Here is a 21,578-nt window from a genome sequence, read left to right on the forward strand (position 1 = left end):
AATGAATTATAAATTCATCTAAATATTTTCTTGAATTAGAAACTGAGGAGATGCCCATAAATTGGAGAATGGTTGAACAAATTATGGTATATAAATATAATGGAATTTGTTGTGCTATAAGAAATAAGCAGCAGGCTCTTCTCAGCAATACAGTGATCCAAGACAATTTCAAAGGACTTGTGATAGAAAATGCTATCCACATCCAGAGAAAGAACTGATGGAGTCTGACTACAGATTTAAACATACTATTTTCACTTTATCTTTTAATCTTTTTCTTTTGGTCTCTTTCTTCTTTTGCAACATGACAAATATGGAAATATGTTTTACATGTTTGCACATATATAATCTATTTTAAATTCTTACCTTTCTAAGTATGGGAGAGGGAAGGCAAGTGGAAAATTTGCAACTCAGAATTTTTCTTAATATGTAAGTGGAAAAAATTTTAAAACATTAAAAATAAAATGTCATGCCTGTGGGCAGTCAGGGAGAGGATGTCATTTGGAAGACAGAGAAAGGTAATTACCCTTGCAAATTTGATAAAACTATTTTTTCCCAGTTCTTCTCAGAGCTCCTACTAAGAAAAGATTCAGTTTTCATATATATATATAACCTTGCCATTACTAAGGCTTTTATATTTTATAAGCCAATATAAACAGTATGGTAGCAGACCTACCGTACAGAAGACCTGAATTCAAAACCTGCCTCAAATAACTTACTAGTTGTTTCCCAAATAACTCTGGGAAAATCACTTAGTCATGGTATATTATCCTGGAGATGATTTTCTGTAATCTTTTTGCTAATATTTTATTTGAGATTTTTGCATCGATGTTTATTAGGGAGATTGGTCTATAATTTTCTTGCTGTTTTCATCCTACTTGGTTTAGGTATCAGTACTATATCTGTATCATAAAAGGAATTTGGTAGGACTCCTTCATTCCCTACTTTGCCAAATAGTTTATGTAGCAATGGAGCTAATTGTTCTTTAAACATTTGGTAGAATTCACATATAAATCCATCTAGTTCTGGGGATTTTTTCTTAGGAAGTTGATTAATAACTTGTTCTAGTTCTTTTTCTAAAATGAGACTATTTGACCAATTTACTTCTTACTCTGTTAATCTGGGCAACCTATATTTTTGAAGGTATTCATCCATTTCATTTAAGTTATCAAATTTATTGGCATAAAGTTGGGCATAGTAACTCTTAATTATTGCTCTAATTTCCTCTTCACAAGTGGAAATTTCTCCCTTGTCATTTTTTAGACTAACAATTTGATTTTCCTCTTTCCTTTTTCTATCAAGTTTACCAAGGGTTTATCTATTTTTTTTTCATAAAATCAACTCTTCATTTTATTTATTATTAATTCGATAGTTTGTTTTTTTTTTTTTTACTTTCAACTTTATTGATCTCTCCTTTTATTTTTAGAATTTCAAGTTTAGTATTTGATTGGGGGGTTTAAATTTGTTCTTTTTCTAGCTTTTTTAGTTGCAAGCCTAATTCATTGATTTTTCTCTTTCTCTATTTTATGCAAGTAAGCCTTTAGAAATATAAAATTTTCCTTTATTTCTGCCTTAGCTGCATCCCACACATTTTGGTATGATGTCTCATTATTGTCATTCTCTTGGGTAAAATTATTGTGTCTATGATTTGCTGGTTCACCCAATCATTCTTTAGGATGAGATTATTTAGTTTCCTATTTTGGGGTTTATTTTCCCTTGGCTTTTTGTTGAATGTAATTTTTATTGCATGATAATCTGAACAGGATGCATTTACTATTTCTACCTTTCTGCATTTGATTTTGAGATCTTTATGTCCTAATATATGGTCAATTTTTGTATAGGTTTTTGTATACATGAACTACTGAGAAGAAAGTGTACTCCTTTTTATCTCCATTCAGTTTTCTCCAAAGATCTATCCTATCTACTTTTTCTAGTATTTTATTTATCTCTTTAACTTCTTTCTTATTTATTTTGTGGTTTGATTTATCTAGTTCTGAGAGAGCAAGGTTTAGACCTCCCACTATTATAATTTTGCTGTCTATTTCTTCTTGCAACTCTTAATTTCTCCTTCAGAAATTTAGATGCTATACTATTTGGTGCATATATGTTTAATGTTGAGATTGCTTTGTTATCTATGCTATCCTTTAGCTAGATATAGTGCTCTTCCTTCTCTCTTTTAATTAGATCAATGTTTGTTTTTGCTTGATCTGAGATCAGGATGGCTAGCCCTGCTTTTTTCACTTCACCTGAAGCATAATAGATTCTGCTCCAGCCTTCTTACCTTTATTCTGTATGTATTGCCCTGCTTCAAATGTGTTTCCTGTAAACAACATATTGTAGGATTCTGGCTTTTAATCCAATCTGCTATCTGCCTCCGCTTTATGGGGAGAGCTTACCTCATTCACATTTATGGTTAAAACTACTAATTCTGTATTTCCTGACATCTTATTATCCCCAAATTATGCTTTTCTCATTCCTTTCCCTCTTACCCCCTCCCCAGTATTAGACTTAAGAGTAACACTTGCTTCACACAGCTCTCCCTCTTTAGGATCCCTCTCCCCCCTTAAAGTCCCTCCCCTTTTCTTAAATCTTTCCCTTACAATTTCTATATTCCTTCTCTTTATCCTATTCCTTCTCTTTTTGCTTTTCCCTTTCCACTTTTCAATGAGGTGGGAGAAGTTTCTCTGTAAATCAAATATGTCTCATATTTTCTCTTCGAGCCAATTCTGCTGAGAGTAAGATTCACATTATATTCAGCCCCCTTCCTTCTTTCCCTCAGATATAAGAGGTTTTCTTTGTCTCTTTGATGTAGTTCCTTCTCTTTTCCCTTTTCTGATACAATTTCCTTTCCACCTCTAGATTCTTTATAACAGTAAAACCAAATTATACATGTACTCTTTATGTATACTCATAACAGAAATATAGTTCCCAAGATTTCTTTTTACCTTTTTATTTTTCTCTTGAGTCCTATATTTTATATTCAGAGGTCAAACTTTTTGTTTAGTCCTGGGCTGGGTTTTTTGTCAGAAATAGATGGAATTCACTTATTTCATTGATTGTCCATTTTCTTCCCTGGAAGAAAATACTCAGTTTGGGGTTATTCTTGGCTGAATACCAAGTTCTTTTGCCTTTCAGAATATCAGATTCTAGACCCTTCGATCCTTTAATGTGGATGCTGCTAAATCCTGAGTGATCCTTATTGTGGCTCCTCGGTATTTGAATTTTTTTTTTTTTCCTGGCTGCTTGTAGTATTTTTTCCTTGCTCTGATAGTTCTGGAATTTAGTCACACTATTTCTTTGAGTTTTGATTTGGGGATCGCTTTCAGTAGGTGATCAATGAATTCTTTCAAAGGCTATTTTACCTTCAGATTCGATGACATTAGGGCAGCTCTCTTTGATGATTTCCTGAAAAATAGTGTCTAGGCTTTTTATTTCATCATGATTTTCAGGGAGTCCAATAATCCTTAGATTATCTCTCCTAGATCTGTTTTCCAGGTCTGTTGTTTTCCCAAATAGGTATTTAATATTTTTCCTATTTTTTCATTTTTTTGGTTTTGCTTGACTGATTCTTGGTGTCTCTTTGAATCATTCATTTCCATTTGTTCATCTGATTTTTAATGATTCTCTTCATTTACTTTTTAAATTTCTTTTTGTATTTGTCCAATTGAGTTTTTAAATGAGTTTTGTTCCATGGAATTTTTTTCCATTTTGCCAATTTTTTAAAAAGAATTATTTTCTTTTTCCAATTCACTAATTCTGTTTTTTGGGGTGCTGATTTCTTTTTCCACTCTATCTTTTAATGAGTTACATATCTTATCTTGACCCTCTTGCAAAACTTTCCTTTCCCCATTTTTCTTCTAGCTCTCTTTTAAGATTCTAATTTCTTCTATGAGAGTCTTATGTGGTAGGGACCAGTCCATATCCATCTTTGGATTTAGAGACAAAATGTTTTTAGTCTCCTCAGGGTTTGAAGTCTGCTCTCAGTATAGAAGCTATATATAGTTAGAGCCCACTTAGCTTTTTTGCTCATTTTAAGAAAAAAAGAAAAAAAAAAAAACTACGGCCTGCTTATGGGGGGCAGTAGGGTATTTCCAAGATGCCTCTACAGACAATAGGAAGTGGCAGTGAAATGGCAGTGGGACAGCACCCATAGGCTGCATTGGGACTAGCAGTTGTACTGACATCAGTGGCAGCAGGAAGGCAGTATCTACACTGGGAGCAATGACTGTGGCTGTGTTTGGATCACACTGAGTCACTCTGTGTGTTGGGTGGGATGTGGCCAGGTCCTGAGAGATTGTAGCATTTTGGGGTTATAGTCTTTACTCCCTGTATTTATAGCTTCTCTGCTGATCTACTGGCTTACTGTCAGGACAGAGTAGCTTACACTGTAGTAGAGTTCTCCCCACAGATTTTCTGCCAGCAGAGACCATATCCCACCCCTCTCTATTCTGCTCAGCATGAGCTGTTTCCTGTGCTCTCATTGCCTGCCTAAGTCTGCCCCGGCCTACCCCCACTCCATCCTCATGTGCAAGCAAAAATAGGTGAATTATGAGATTATTTTCAGTTGGTAATGTGTTGTGCTCCCAATATTCATGGGTTCTAACAGTCAAGCACTAATTCTGAGGCTGAATTTCATTAAAATTGATTGAGGGGAAAGGAGAGCCTAGGAAGAAGCGTGTGTCCTCTCTGCCATCTTGGCTCCACCCCAAAGTTATAGTATTTTCAAACAACACAAAAGCCAACCAACTTAATACTTTCCTTCAAATAAAGTTAGAACACCCGGTGTCACATGTTCCAAAGCACATGCTGTCTTCTCCAGTCTGAATATTTTCCCCATTCACATTACTCTGTATATAGAAAAAAAACTTAGGAAAGATTGTGAATGCATGAATATAAACTATATATCTGTAAAAGTGTGAACAATTTTTTTCAAATTTGTTGGTTCCTCAGTTAATTATCAGCTCTAGACCTATATCAGCACTTAACACATTTACTGCTACACCCTAACTACCGTGGGACCTTTCCATATGACTTATAGTTGAAAGTTTCCATATTGGTTGTCTCATTAGCATGTGAGCTTCTCAGATGTTTTTTGGGCGGCAAAGAATTGTTAATTGAGGGAATGCCCATCAATTGGATAATGGCTGAACAAGTTGTGATATGTGATATGATGAATAGAATGCTATCAAAAAATATGAAAAGATTTATATCAACTGAGAAAAATATGTATAATAGAATGTACATGATCAACTGTGAATGACAGTTATTCTCAGCAATACAATGATCCAAGACAATTCTGAAGGACTTAAGATGAAAATTGCTATTCACCTTCAGAGAAAGTATTGATGAAGTCTGATTACAGATCAAAGCATACTTTTTAAATTTTTCTTTTATTTTTCTTATTACTGCTGTTGGGATTTTTTTGGCCTTTATTTTCTTTCAAAACATGGCTAATATGAAAATGTTTTATATAACTGCACATGTATAATCTATATCAAATTGCATATCTTCTCAAGGAGAGGGGAGGAGAGAGAGTTTGGAACTCAAATGTTTTTTTTTTTTTTTTAAATATTAAAATCTTTATGTGTAGTTAGAAAAAATATATAAAAAACTTTTTTTTAAAAAATGTGGGCTTCTCAGAGTAGGAGTTGTTTTATTTCTTTATTTGTCTCCCATGCACTTAGCACAGTTTGGGGTTATTCTTGGCTGAATACCAAGTTCTTTTGCCTTTCAGAATATCAGATTCTAGGCCCTTTGATCCTTTAATGTGGATGCTGCTAAATCCTGAGTGATCCTTATTGTGGCTTCTCGGTATTTGAATTTTTTTTCCTGGCTGCTTGTAGTATTTTTTCCTTGCTCTGATAGTTCTGGAATTTAGTCACAATATTTCTGAGATCAAAATTATTTTTATAAATAGAATTAAAATGTTTTAATTTTTATATGATAAATATCAATAGATAAAATCCATATAAACAAAACATCTCTGGGGATTCCTCAATCAATTTTGAATGTAAAAAGGAGCCTAAGACTAAAAAGTTTTATTTTATTTTAAAATATTCAAGTTTAGCTAGTGCTTCCATATTTTGTTACCTGTCATAACCAAGCAATAGTCAAGTTAGTCTATCTTCAATTCAAGAAGCTCACTATGCTTTCCTAAAAGTTCATTCAACAAGAACAACAAATTCTTAATCTTTATACATTTGAATTGTTATTCCCATCTTCCATATGGGAAAACTGAGGCACAAGGTGGTGAAAGAATTGACTTATTAGTCTTGAACAGGATTAAAATCTGTGTTTTCTGTTTCCCAGTACAGAATTTTGTCCATTATCTACTTAAGTAAATTTACAAAAATGAATGATTGGATTGATGAGATCACAGCATGTTTGGGGTATCTCTATTAGGATTTAAACATTCTCTTTAAGAGGTAAGTTCTTATTCTTGCATTTTTTTCTTCCACTTCCCAATGGGGACCTGGAACCAGAAATTTTTAAGCCTCAAGAATGGTTACTTGTAAGTGTAGAAAGAAGAACCAGAATTTCAGAAGAATTTCATTTTTTAAATTGACATTCTGTTCCACCATCTCTTCTTGGGTCTTCATCTTTTAGATACAATTACATTAAATGGGTGTGGTGATAAAGTCAAGCCAAATCTTCCAGTCATTATGGGCTTCTCAGAATCCTTAGGTAAGGTAAAGGTGAAGGTCTGCATAAGGCTGACAAACATCAGGAATAATTCCATTTTTGCCAATTGTTCTCCCATACATACACGCTTTCCTAAAGAGATTAAAAACAAATGAGTCAAATCAGTCCCTATCCTGCATCTCCCAATAAAGCCTATCTGATTGATATAAAATTCTTTTTTTAAAATTTTAAAATTTTTATTTTTTATTTTGAGGAAAGGTGTTTGCCCATCTCATCCCAAGCTGTTACGGCCTCAACTTTTCACAGATCTGAAGCCAATATTGATAACCTTGGGAGTTTTAATCTGTTCTGATTTTCTGACCTGAGCTGGTTGTCCTGAAGGCTCACCATCTTAGTATTAGACTTAAGGCAGTAGAAACTAACAGGCTTTTAAGCTTTCTATAGTTCAGAACTCTTGAATCCAAGGTTAACCTTTCCAGTATCAGGGATTACACGTTTGCTTTCCCACCCCACATGTGGAATTCTATTCATTTTTAGATACAAAAATAGGCTCTGGAGTAGAAACATATACAGGAATATCTATAATATATATCCATATCTATATATATCTCTGCACCAGCATTTGTTTTTATATCTGTATTTATACCTACATCTATTTCCATATCCATATTTATATGAACTTTTTAATATTTCCCAATTATATTTAATTTTATTTTCCCTATTATATCTATCAATGGATATAAGTCCACTTTCAGTTTTCAGTTGTGTCCCATTCTTAAGACCCCATTTAAAGTTTTTTTGGCAGAAATACTGGAGTAGTTTGTCATTTTCTTCTCCAAAAGTCCATTTGATATGGATATACATATAAATATCTATAGCTACAGATAACGAAATAGATCTGGACCTGTGATTTATATAGTTCATGGAACTCTATATAAATGAAGAAAGTCTACCAAGGCAGGTCAGTACCATCCTCAAACTACGGACCAGATGCAGCAGCTGAGGATGTTTATCCCCCTCACCCAGGGTTATGAAGTTTCTTTATTTAAAGGCCCACAAAACAAAGTGTTTGCTTTTACTATAGTCCGGCCCTTCAACAGTCTGAGGGACAGTGAACTATTAAAAAAGTTTGAGGACTCCTGATCTAGACTATCTAAAATTTTAGAGCTGTTAAGAGCAATGGATCCCTGTGGAAACAAATTGATTTAGAAAACCACAAATTAACAATATCTAAGTTGGTTTTTTTGTTTCTTTGGTAAATATTTTCCAATTACATTATAATCTAATTCTGAAGGTACTTGCAGTGTTGATTTACAATATTTGACACTTCTTAGAACAGAGAGAGACTGGCATATACCTGAGTCATGCATACCATAGTATGCATGAAAGACCTGGTTTCAAAGTCAGCTTTTTTCTACTATGACATGCCACCTCCTTGCAGCTATGTATTAATAAAAACAATATTGCAGGAGAATGCCTTTGTTCCTTAAGATGATGATTTATCTGCCATAGTATTTAGTGATTCAATTATCTATGATAGTAAACACTATAGGGTAGGCAAAGTCAAGTGAAAATACTGGATCGAGAATCAGTGTTAGATGACACAGGATAGCTAGGTGGTGCAGTGGACAAAGCATTAGACCTGGAGAAAGGAAGAGCTGAGTTCAAAATATTTATTAGTTGTGTGATCCTAGGTAAGTCACTTAACTCTTTTGCCTCAGTTTCCTCATTTTTAAAATGATCTAAAGAAGGAAATGGCCACCCACTCTAGTATCTTTGCCAAGAAAACCCCAAATGGAGTCACAAGGAATTGGAGATGATTGAAAACAACTGAACAAAATTCCTGAGTTTTTCCTGCCATGTTAACAGCTAAGCAATTGGTTTAATCTTTTTGAGTAGCCATCAGTTACCTCACTAATAAAATGAATGGGGCAAAACTAGATGATCCCTTAATTTCCTTGCAGTTCTAAACCCAAAGATCCAATTTTAATGAGGAGGTATTAATTTGTCTTTATTGCTCAGCTAGATTTTAGAGAACATCAGAAAAGTTGGGCCAGAAGCAAGTAAGGATTACATGAGCATGAGATAGTCAATGTCACAAAATCGATGTCGTGTAAGAACTGGATTCAAGGATTCATTTGCTCTGTAGAATTTAAGGTATTGATCCCCAGAAAGTGACACAAAATCAAGACGAAGTCAGAGAACTGACCTGAATTTTCAAAATTCAGCATAAATGAGATCATCTTTGTAAAATGCTCATCACAGTACCTGACAAATAGTGGATGCTTAATAAATACTTATTTTCTTCTCCCTCCCTCCATATCAGGCAATCTCTATCTTCACCATGTTTCTCATACTTCCTTACTATTTTGGGACAATACTTAAACTTTTATTGGTGTACAGCAGAGATATGAAACAAGGAGCCTGAAGTGCTATCCTAACCAGGTTAAAATGTAATTGGGAAATAGTTAACAAAATAATATAATAAGACTTAGATAATCTTATTTTGTGGTTTTCTAATTCAACATGCAGATGGCAGGGATCCTTAATGGTTAATGACCTACATTTATGTTGGATACTGCTAATATAAAGAATTATCTTGAGAAAATTTTGACCAGGGCAGAAATTTAGCACTTCTCTGTAATGAATAGTCTTAAGAGAGAAACCTGGGACATTGAGAAGTTTCAATGTTTTGCTTAGGATATAAATATTAAGTTTTTGTTATTACTAAGTTTCCAAGTTGAAAATCCATGCAGAGAGGTTTGTTTTTAAAAATTAGAGAAGGAAAAAAAAGTTAGAGAAACACGTCAAAGTTATTATTATAAGCATTATCTGAATTACCCTTATTGCTAGCTTGGCAATATAGTGGGAACAAAAAGGGCATCTTGAGTTTTATTTTGTTTTTTTCTTTAACATCTTGATAGGAAATGATAAAAGGCTCTTTGGTTCTAATTCCCTTTTGAACAAAGCCAGTTTTCCATTGTGAAGCTTACCAATTCCAAATGGGATAAAGTATTCCTTTTTGATAAGTTTTCCTTCTTTATCAAGAAATCTCTCTGGATAGAAGTGGTTGGGTTTCTCCCATATGGCAGGGTCTCTGTGTACTGACCAGAGGTTGGCTACAATCAGAGTGCCCTTAGGGATTGTGTATCCTTGGAGAACTGGAAAACAAACACACACACACACACACACACACACACACACACACACACACACACACCAAGCCATGATTAGCTCCTCAGTCCTTAAACATCTCCAAATTTCTTAGAATACTCTACTTAATTTCTTAACCAGTATTCTATTTGCCAAAATGAGGCTCATCAATTTCAGCATAACTTAAGAAAACAAATGCAAGAGATATGGTTGCTTATGTAAGGCATTGCAGGTAAATAACCTTTTTTTCTTGTTATACATTAGGTAAAAGGAAAATCTAGGGGAATAAGAGTAGGACCATCTCATGAAATCAGGTAATAAATAATCTTTATATACTAAATTAAATAGTACCTCAGAGGTACCACCTCTCACCTTTCAAAAATGACAAATGCTGGAGAAGATTTGGGAAAACAAGGACACTAATGAACTTGTAGTGGAGTTGTCAACTGAACAGTTTGGAGCTATACCCAAAGGGCTATAAAACTATGCCTATAAATTGAAACGGTGCTATAAAACCTCTGCCCCAGTAATTAGGTTGTAGCCACCTCAAAGAGATCAAAGAAAAAGGAAAAAGACATATATGTACAAAAATATTCTAACAATTCTTTTTGTGGCAAAGAATTGGAAATTAATAAATGCCCATTAATTGGAGAATGACTGAAGAAGTTGTAGTATATGATTTTTGTGTTATAAAAAATGAGGAGGGGGATAGTTTTAGAAAAACCCGGAAACGTGAACTGATACAGAATAAAGTGAACAGGACTAAAAGAATATTGTATACATATTAACAACAATATTGTTACTATGATGAACTGTAAAAAACTTAGCTACTTTGATCAATAAAGTGATCCAAGATAGTTCCACAGCACTTATGATGAAAAATGCTATCCACTTCCAGAGAGAAAACTGATGAACTCTGAGGACAAATTGTAAGTTTCTCACTTTATTTTTCTGACTTTTTTGATGATAGAACTAATATGGAAAAATGTTTCACATGATATATAACGTATATGAATGATATCATATTGCTTGCCTCCTCTGTGGCTGGAGGAGTGATTGTCAAGAGAGAGGAAACTTGAAATTCAATTTTTTAAAAAAAGACTCTTTAAAAATAAATAAGAGTTTTGAGAAATAGGAAAATAAATCAGTAATGCCTCAGAATTACCATACCCTTATCGTATTCCTCAGGGAATGATTTTGGTCTGTTTATCTTCCTTTCTATTTATAACCCTATACCAGATAGTTTATATGATTGCTATCTTATAGTTTTAGATCTGGAACTATTAAATCTCTTTCCTTTAATTACTTTTTATTATTTCTTTTGATATCCTTGGATTTTTTTTCTTCCAAATGAATTGTTATTTTTCCTAATTCAGTAAAAAATATTTTTGGTAATTTGATAGAAATGACATTGAATATTAATTTTTAATTATTAATTTAGGTAAAATTGTCATTTTTATTATGTTGGCCCTGCTTGTCCACAAATAATTAACATTTCTCCAAGTAGTATTTTATAATCATATTTAAAATACGATTTTAATAGTATTTTATTTTTCCAAATATGTGTAACAATAGTTTTCAACATTCATTTCTTTAAGATTTTGTATTCAAAATTTTTTCTCCCTTCTTCCTAGAAAAATCAGACCTCCAAGAAAAATCAGACCAAAAGGGAAAATAACATGAGGGGAAAAAAAGCAAACAAAAAGATGAAAATATTATGCAGTCTTCTTAATTCTCTTTCTGGATGCAGATGGCACTTTCCATTCCAAAACTATTGGAATGTATTGGATTGTTTCATATTAATCATTACATAATCTTATTGCTACTGTGAACAATATTTTCCTGGTTCTGCTCACTTCACTCAGCATCAGTTCACTTAAGTCTTTCCAGACTTTTCTGAAATCAGCCTGTTCATCATTCCTTATAAAACAGTAACATTCCATTACATCTATATACCACAAACTTATTTAGCCATTTCCCAATTGATGGAAATCCATCCAATTTCCAATTCCTTGCCACTACAAAAAGATGCTACATTTTTCTATATATGGGTCCTTTTCTGTCTTAATGTAAGTTTGATTTTATTTGTATAAAAAGTTTTTTTAATGTAATTTTGCTTATATAGTGTCTGAATTTGTTTTGTTATTGTTTTTTTAAATATTGTTTTAAAAACAGGGTTTTGTTTTGATATATAGGAATGCTGAAGATTTATGTGGATTTATTTTATCTCCTGCTACTTTGCTAAAAATTATTAATTGCTTCAATTAACTTTTTAATTGAGTCGTTGACATTTTCAAAGTATATCATTATATCATGTGGAAAAAGATAGTTTTATTACCCCATTACCTATTCCTTCTATTTCTTTTTTCTTCTTTTATTGCTATTGCTATGATTTTCAATAACATATTGAATAATTTTGCTGACAATGGGCACCCTTCTTTATTCTCATTACAAATAGTTTTTCTGATTACAGAATGTAATATTCTCATTACAAATAATGTTTACTGATTGTTTTAGATAAATTTAAGAAAAAATATTTATATTTTCAAATATTTTTAATAGAATTACTTTATCAATATTCTATTTCCTTTTCTGCTTTTCTAGACAATTTATATTTTTGTAAATATTCTTCCATTTCATTTAAATTGTTAAATTTATTGGCATATAAATGAGCAAAATAATTCCTTTTAATTTCTTTAATTTCATCTTCGTTAGTGGTATATCACCCTTTTTATTTTTAATGCTAATAATTTGGTTTTCTTCTCTCTTTTTTCATAAAACCAAAATAGTTTTATCAATCCAATGCTGCTTTACATTATTTTTATTAATCTCACCTTTAATTTTTAGGATTTCTAATTGTTTAATTAAGGATTTTTAATTTGTTCTTTTTCTAGTTTTTTTAATTTTATATCCAATTCACTGGTCTTTCTCTATTTTATTGATGTAAGTATTTAGATACACAAATTTTCCTTTGATCATTGCTTTTGCAGTATTCCATAGGTTTTGATATGTTGTCTCATTATTGTCATTCTCTTCAACGAAATTATTGTTTCTATAATTTGTTCTTTAAAACACTCTTCAGATTAGGTTGTTTAATCTACATTTCTTTGGTTCCCTTTTAAAATATAATTTTATTGCATTGTGATCTGAAAATGATACTTTTAATTTTTCTTTTGACTACAAAAGTTTTATGAACTAATATATGGTCAGTCTTGTAAAGGTACCACAAACTGATGTACAATACAAAAAGGTGTATTACTTTCTATTTCCATTCAAATCTCTTCAGATATCTGACATATTTAACTTATCAAAATTCTGTTCACTTCCTTGACTTTTTTCTTCTTCTTCTTCTTTTTTTTTTTTTTTTTTTTTGGTTACACTTATCTAGTTCTGAGAAGGGAAGATTAAAGACCTCTTTCATCTTATTTTCACTCACTGTTGTCCTTCTCATCCTTTGTTTTTCGTCCTTTCTCCATTATCTTCTCTCTTTACTCTCCTATTCCTTATTCTATGTACCATCTAAAAGTCTCTCCCTTATTGTCTCCCCTCACCTTCCTAAATCTTAATTCATCCTCCTTCTAAAAGTTCTTCTCTCCTCCTGTTCCCCAGTTCTCTTACTGATCTACAAGTCCAGCAGACCTTTATACCCTTTCAGATGTATACAGTTTCCTATTCAATCCAGATTCAATGAGAATAAGGTTCCAATATTACCAGCCCTCCACTTCCACCTGCTTCCTCTGTATCAGTTCTTCCTTTCACATCCTATTTTAATGAGATAATTCCTCCTTTTTACCTATTGCTGCATAATTTTGTTTAAGATTCACCCCATCAGGATGTGGGAAAACAGGGACACTGATATATTGTTGGTGGAATTGTGAATACATCCAGCCATTCTGGAGAGCAATTTGGAACTATGCTCAAAAAGTTATCAAACTGTGCATACCCTTTGATCCAGCAGTGTTTCTACTGGGCTTATACCCCAAAGAGATACTAAAGAAGGGAAAGGGACCTGTATGTGCCAAAATGTTTGTGGCAGCCCTGTTTGTAGTGGCCGAAGCTGGAAAATGAATGGATGCCCATCAATTGGAGAATGGTTGAGTAAATTGTGGTATATGAATGTTATGGAATATTATTGTTCTGTAAGGAATGACCAGCAGGATGAATACAGAGAGGACTGGCGAGACTTACATGAACTGATGCTAAGTGAAATGAGCAGAACCAGGAGATCATTATATACCTCAACAATGATACTGTTTGAGGATGTATTCTGATGGAAGTGGATCTCTTCGATAAAGAGAGCTAATTCAGTTTCAATTGATCAAAGATGGGCAGAAGCAGCTACACCCAAAGAAAGAACACTGGGAGATGAATATAAACTGCTTGCATTTTTGTTTTTCTTCCCGGATTATTCATACTTTCTGAATTCAATTCTCCCTGTGCAATAAGAGAACTGTTCGGTTCTGCACACATATATTGTATCCAGGATATACTGTAACCTATTCAACATGTAAAGGATTGCTTGCCATCTGGGGGAAGGGGTGGAGGGAGGGAGGGGAAAAATCGGAACAGAAGTGAATGCAAGGGATAATATTGTAAAAAATTACCCTGGCATGAGTTCTATCAATAAAAAGTTATTTTAAAAAAAAAGAATATCTTGGACAGCAAAAAAAAAAAAAGATTCACCCCACCAGAAATAAGTCAGCCTTAACCTTTCTCGTAAACTCCCCTATTGACAGCTTTAAGAATACTAATAATACATTATATAATTCACCATCATACTGTATGAGGATGTATTCTGATGGAAGTAGATTTCTTTGACAAAAAGAAGATTTAACTCAGTTTCAGTTGATCAATGATGGACAGAAGCAGCTACATTCAAAGAAAGAACACTGGGAAATGAATGTAAATTTTTGCATTTTTGTTTTTCTTCCCGGATTATTTCTACCTTCTGAATCCAGTTCTCCCTGTGCAACAAGAGAACTGTTCGGTTCTGCACACATATATTGTATCTAGGATATACTATGCCATATTTAACATGTATAGGTCTGCTTGCCATCTGGGAGAGAGAGTGGAGGGAGGGAGGGGAAAAATTGGAACAGAAGTGAGTTCAAGGGATAATGTTGTAAAAAATTACCCTGGCATGGGTTCTGTCAATAAAAAAAAAGTTTTCTTGGCAAAAAAAAGACTACTGATAATATTTTCATGTATGTAATAAGTTTGATGTTATAATTCTCTTAAAATTAGTCTTTTTCTTCTTTTTGATGAGAGATTGAAGTTTATTTGTTAAGTATATGTATATCTTGTCAGATTCAACTGAAAAAGATGCTATTTACATAAAGTATCACAAGATTAAAAATACACAGTATTTGTATTTTAATACAAGAGTCCAAAAGCAAACTACAAGAGTTGCTGAATACAAGTGATTTTCTGCCATTAAGCATCAAGTTAAAAGAGCCAAATGTTCAAGATTTTGACTAATTTAGAAAAGTAACTCAAAGATGTAACTAAAGGTAAACTTTTGACAGGTTATTTCCCAATAGTCAAACAAAATATTTATACATATGGTCATCCATCTGTAGGTAAAGAAGCATTTTTTTCACCACATGTGGCAAGGTGGTTTTGTTCTAAAATCATTGCCTGATTCTTCCAAAATCAGAATCTTCAAATACTGGGTTGTTTTGTGGTTCAAGGTTTTCTAGAGATTAGCCAATGAGCCTTTCTATCATATCTGCCATATGTCCTGCTAGTTCTGCCAATTCCTTATTTTCTTCTAAGTGGGTAATTTCATTGTCCTGTTCAATTTCTTTATGTAGTTTCTCATTTTCTTGTAGTACTTCATAAAGAGTTTTCTTCCATTTTTCTGACACTTCTTTTTAATACTGAGGAGGATTTTCTTTAATTATAAGATCAAAAGCTTCTTGAGAGACTCCTTCTAGATTTTCATTTTCGCTATGCTCTGGATCTAAAGCAATATCAGTATTAGAAGACTTGGATGTTATTTGGTCATTCCAAAGCTTCCTTTTGGATAAAGCCTTGATAGAAGTTGACTCCTTTACTCTGCTGACTAAAGAACCAGCTGCAGATGGCTGGATTATCTTGAGTGTTCGCTTTGGTAAAAGTCTGACATTTGTGTTGTCCAAGAAATATTTCTTTATAGTTCCTTTGGACCCTTCCTCTTTTGTCTGCTTCATTCTGGAACTTATCAAAAAGCGGAGAGTAGAGCCGGGTGCCAGCAAGGCACACTCACATGCACGAAAACGACGCCCAAAGGAGAGACCAGAAACGAACCTTAAAATTAATCTTTAATGGTTTCTTTATATTTCTTCTAGATCTTTTATATTTAATTTTTCCATTGAGTTCTAGTCTTTTTTTTACATATAAGTGAAAGTCTTTCAGTTGGACAAATGTCCATTTTTAAAAATTCAGGATTATGTTCAACTTTGCTATTCTTGGTCACAACCCCTATTTTTTTGCTTCTTGAAATACAGTGTTCCAAGACCTATGATCTTTTACTGTAGAAGCTGCTAAATCTTGTGAAATTGTGACTGTTTTTTTTTTTTTTTTACACTATTGAAATTGTTTTTTTCTTGTTGCTTGCAGTATTTTCTCCTCTCTGGAGTTTTGAAACTTAACAATAACATTCCTGTAAAGTTTTTCACTTGAGATCTCTTTCAGGGATGAACAGAAACTTTTTTTTTCTATTTCTACTTCACCTACTTGTTCTAGAACTTCAGGGCAATTTTCCTTAATACTTTCTTACAATATTGTATCCAGATTCTTTTTTTGATCATAACTTTCAGACAGTCAAGTAATTCTTATATTGTCTCTGCTTGATCTGTTCTCCAGTTTTTTTTTTAATGGATGTTTCTTTTCTAATTTTTTTAGCTTTATTTCTTAATATTTTATAATTAATGTGAAGCTGGAACTTTTACTCAGTTTATCTGATCTTCATTGTCAGTAATTCTAATCCATCTATCCTGTTCCACCTCTGAGAATGTCTTGATTAACATATCTTCGGACAAGTCTGGGGCCTGGTCTGTCAGGTGGATTCCACCTGATTCCTCCTTGATTCCTCCTGGCCTCTCCTAACTCCTTCCACATTCTTCACCTTACTCCCTAGAATCTGTCATTGCTCCTGCTTTCCCCTAAAGACTTTAAAGGCTCCTGAACCTAGAAGAACATTGCTTAATCATCTATGATCCTGCTTTGCTTAGTCATATTTGATTGAGCCTGTAAGCTATTTCAAATAATAAAAGGCAAATCTTTGTGATCTTTGATGAATGCTTGAGATATTATTTCTACATGTAAACTATTACTCTCTACTAATCTAAAACTATGCTTTCTCAATCTCCTATCCAACTTCATTTGGTGCCAAAAAAAATTAGATTACATCTATCATGGGGATGAAAAAATATATAAAGTAACCCCATTTTGGGGGACACTACTTTTCAATGTAGCAACAGAGGGGGATGTCTCTGAAAACTCAGACATTTAGGAGATACTTATGGATCAATTAGCACATTATATGGCTGTTAGTTAGACCTTGTTAGGAGATGCCCCAAACAAGGTTGTGTCCTCTGAAGACATTATTGTACTTTCCTCCAAGACACTGAGATAGTGGGCATTGGATCTAAGAATAGGATGATTTGGGGACATCTTGCACTCCCCAAAATTACAAAAAGGAACAAAAAGCTGACTTAGCAAACTTTATAAGATCCAAAAAACAACTCATCTCATTCCTGAGTTTTTCAACTATGGATTTAAAATGCATGTTTCTATTTGTGCTTTAAGGTAAGCTCCAGTTCTACTTCCAAAAAAAAAAAAAATTATCCTCTGGCTTTTAAGTTAAATGTGGCCAGCTAGGAGACAAAAAAGCTTTTAGAAACTATACTTAAATCAAATCCATCACCATAACTAAAGAAGACTACTGTGATCAGGATCCTCTTTGAGTACAAAGAAAAAGAAAAGGAAAAAAAAAACTAAGGCTCCCCAACATCTTAGCAGATTCTGGAGGTTTTGAGATTAATCATTTAAGGCTTCAGGAAGGAGCACCCTGTCTGAAACATCTGAGGTGTACCTCTCTGGAGCCCTTTGCAAAACTCTCTTTAGTTTTCCTCCATGGCCTCTCTTTCTTGGGGAGATTTGCAAACTGTATCTCGGCCAGATCACCTCCTTCCTCAGCATTCCTGTTGCCTCTCCAACTGAGGTCCAAGCAGTAGTGATGAGTTCTGGAAATGAACACTAGCCAGCCCATCTTTCATAAACCCACATTCTCTCTCCTCTGCTAAGCTTAGAGGAAATTGGAGCAGCCTATAGTAGTTGCCTGGGTTCCTGAATACAAACACTAGGATTCTACTCCTGTGTTTAAGAACTTTATGATAAAGAGAGTCTCTTTCTCTTCTCCCCCTCCTCCTTTCTTCCCCCATCCCTTCCCTCCTTCCCTGATTGCAGGTGGGACAGAAAAACAGATAAAGAAAGTTGTCATTTGTTTAACAGAGCATGTGAAAGTTTGGGATTTTGAGAAAATAGGAAAGCTGTTTACTACCACCTCATAAAACAAAACAAAACTTTGGGGATTCAGGAGAATGGATTTGAATGTCAGATAATTTCAAAGTGAAGTCCTGCACTTTGAGATTAAACTGGCAATTTAACCCTTTTCCTGAAGCTCTGATATGGGACTTGCTATTTGAAATATCTTTCTTTAGACTATAATTAATATTGGTTTTTTTTTTTTTTTGGAGTTTTGAATTCATGTGAATAACAGACCATTATGTCAATAACTCACCAATTCCAGAGAAATGCCACCAGTTACTATGTAAGTGAAGTGCATCTGGGCAAAGAGCTGGGAGAACAACTTTAACCTTTCCTGGGATCCTTCTGGCTCAGTTTCCCATTTATGTTCCTTTATACAGGAATGTTCCTCACATAATTATCCCTGAGTCTGGCATGTTTGGTTGTCATTTATGACTGATATTCTAAGTCAAACAGAGTTAAGTATGCTCTGTCTCTGCTATAATCATGTCCCTGCTTTTTCTTTTTATAGAAAACTTTTATATTCAGAGCAAGTGGTCAGTAAAAGCCATGAGCATAATCCAAGTATATAAAATTTGGCAATTTTCTATCTCAAATGTGTAGTCATTGGATAAATGATTATTTGGCCTAGTTATCTGCCTATTACTAGGGATATATACTAGATATATACTTCTATGAAATCCTTAAATGTTTCAGTATGTAAGAATAACTGGCTATTGATACAATTATTTGTGAGACCCATCTATTTTATTAATGATTATTGAAACTAAACCTGAAACATCTTCATTGTGACTTAGAGGAGACAATTTTAGTGCAATCAGTTTTTTTTTTTTTTAGAGGATATAGCTTAGAGGGTATTTTGTGTTACATCAATGTAATGTAATTTTTAATAAATAATTTAATAATGAAGACTTAACAGTCAAAGTGGGAATTTTAAACATACCTAACTGTTATATAATATGTTATTGGTATCTTGTCTCATACAAGATATCTAATGGTTGGATCTGCCTTAAGGCAGATGGAGTTGATGGCTTAATCACCTACATGATTTGAACCATCCACAGTGGAAGAAGCAATCATCCTCAAAATAATTTTTAAAATATACCCATCAACAAGCCAACCCATCACGCATAAACTTACTGGTTTTTTCTGAAGTCATGTGAGGAATGCCAAAAGGGACTACCACAGACATCCTCTGCACCTCCATGATGGTGGCTTCTGTGTAGGGCATGTGGACCTTGTCAGTAAGAGATGGAGCTCTGTCAGAACCAATGACCTTTTCAATTTCTTTATGGACCTTTTCTATATGAAAAAGAAACAAGGGATAAGAAGATATGAAGGAGACTTAACATGGAGAAGAATCCCTTTCAATTTTGAAGCTAAGCAGGAAGGAAAGAAGAAAATAAGTATTTATTACATGCCTACTCTCTGTCAGGTACTATGCTAAACTGTAAAGTACGGGCTAACTCCCTAGAGGGCTTGGGGTCAGCCAGAGTCAGGATGAATTAAAGTCCTTGGTCTTCAGGGGGAGAAGTGAAGGAGGCAGGCAAACAGAATCCTCAATTCTGGAATCCAAAATCACCAACCTCTCTCCTCCTCGTCCTACTGCCAAGTCTCTGGTCTCTCTTCCTCTACCCTCCAATCCTTACCTATGATTATCTTAACCCCAAACATTTAGCAAGCACCAACAGTGAAAAGAGCCATTTATCCAAATATATGCTAATAGAGTCATTATCTCACATTGACTAAGTAATTAGCCTTAAGTGCTTGGTTGTGTGATTCAAGCATAACTTTTTGGAGTTTCAGCCCTCTATACTAAACACTACAAATATTATTTTGTTTGATCCTTAAAACAATCCTGGAAGGTAAGTGCTATTTTCATTCTGATTTTACAGTTGAAGAAACTGAGGCAGATAGAGGTTAAGTGACTAGCTCACGATCATATAGCTAGTAAATATTTCAGGCCAGACTTGAGTTCAGGTCTCCCCAACTCTAGGCTGCAAAGCCTTTCTTCAACTTCAACAAACATTTATTAAGCACCTTTTATATATGGAGCTCTCCACTGAAATTCCTATTCTCATGTCTTATGACATGAATATGGTTCTGCTTCTGTCAAAAGCAATGCCAACAATATATGTCCTGGTAGAGATACTTACCACATTGAAAAGACTGAATACTATCCTAGTGAACAACCTAAATTCAGGGTGCTTCAGCATAAGGTTGGCTATAGGATGAAAATTTAGCCATGGAAACCTTTGAAGACTATATTCTATGCTGAGATCTACACAGGGGGAGAGAACATTCTGCAAAATTTCTTGGAGTATGTGCTAAGGTACACATTTTATTATTTCGTCAAAAATTTAGATAAAATCATCAACAGCCTGCTAATCTAATTTGTGGAGAATACAAAGGTGAATTCTGTTAGGCTAGAACAAATCTAATATAATAAATTTCATTAGAAACTTATAAATCTAAAGTCTTATAATTGGGCTCAAAAATCAACTTCATAAGAAGGGGTAGGGATAGAATGGTAGGGATAGCTAGAAAATAATTTGTCTAAAAAAAGAAAAAGGATCTTAATAGGCTAAAAGCTCACTATGAATAACACTATGACACATGAGCCAAGAAGGCTAATAATTAGCACTCTGAGTGATGTCCAGGATTAGGAATATGACAGTCTTATTTACACTGTCCAAGTCAGACTGCATTTAAACCATAGTTCTTTAGTTGTAGGAACTACATTTGAGGAAGCATTGATAAACTGATTACCTCTTAAAATGCCACCAGGAAAGCAAAGGTATTTGAGGTCAAGCCATATGTGTATCTACTAAAGGAACTGGCTAACAATGTTAACTACACACACACACACACACACACACACACACACACACACACACACATACATACATACATATATATATATACACATATATATACAACAATATTAATATTAACAAAATATTAAAGTCATGAATCCTGTTTTAAGTACCTGAAGGGCTGCCCCAAGTGAGATTAGATTTACTCTGCTTGGCCTTAGAGGGCAGAACTAAGCAATGGGTAGATGCTGCAATTTGGGGTTTCATATAAAGGAAAACTTCAGAACTGGGAATGGGTTGCCTTGGATGAGGGGAAGTGGACTTTCCCCGTCATTGAAGATATTCAAGCCACTTACTAGGCACATTGTAGAGAGGATTCTTGGTCAAATATGGGTTAGACTAAATATATTCCAAACCTGACATTCTTTGAAGCTGTGT

General features: G+C 33.8%; 1 protein-coding gene across 1 annotated transcript in view; it reads right to left on the reverse strand.

The window, feature by feature from the left end:
• Positions 1-5,408: 5,408 nt before the first annotated feature.
• Positions 5,409-21,578, reverse strand: part of LOC127540770 (cytochrome P450 2U1) — a 49,424-nt gene continuing 33,254 nt past the window's right edge. The window contains exons 3-5 of the mRNA XM_051965615.1: positions 19,465-19,626; positions 9,633-9,800; positions 5,409-6,771 (exon numbers count right to left, since the gene is read on the reverse strand). Coding sequence (XP_051821575.1) covers positions 6,593-6,771; positions 9,633-9,800; positions 19,465-19,626 — 509 coding nt within the window. The 3' untranslated portion in view covers positions 5,409-6,592. The remainder of the gene's footprint in view (positions 6,772-9,632; positions 9,801-19,464; positions 19,627-21,578) is intronic.

This window comes from Antechinus flavipes, chromosome 6 (genome assembly GCF_016432865.1).
Source record: "Antechinus flavipes isolate AdamAnt ecotype Samford, QLD, Australia chromosome 6, AdamAnt_v2, whole genome shotgun sequence".
Lineage (NCBI taxonomy): Eukaryota > Metazoa > Chordata > Mammalia > Dasyuromorphia > Dasyuridae > Antechinus > Antechinus flavipes.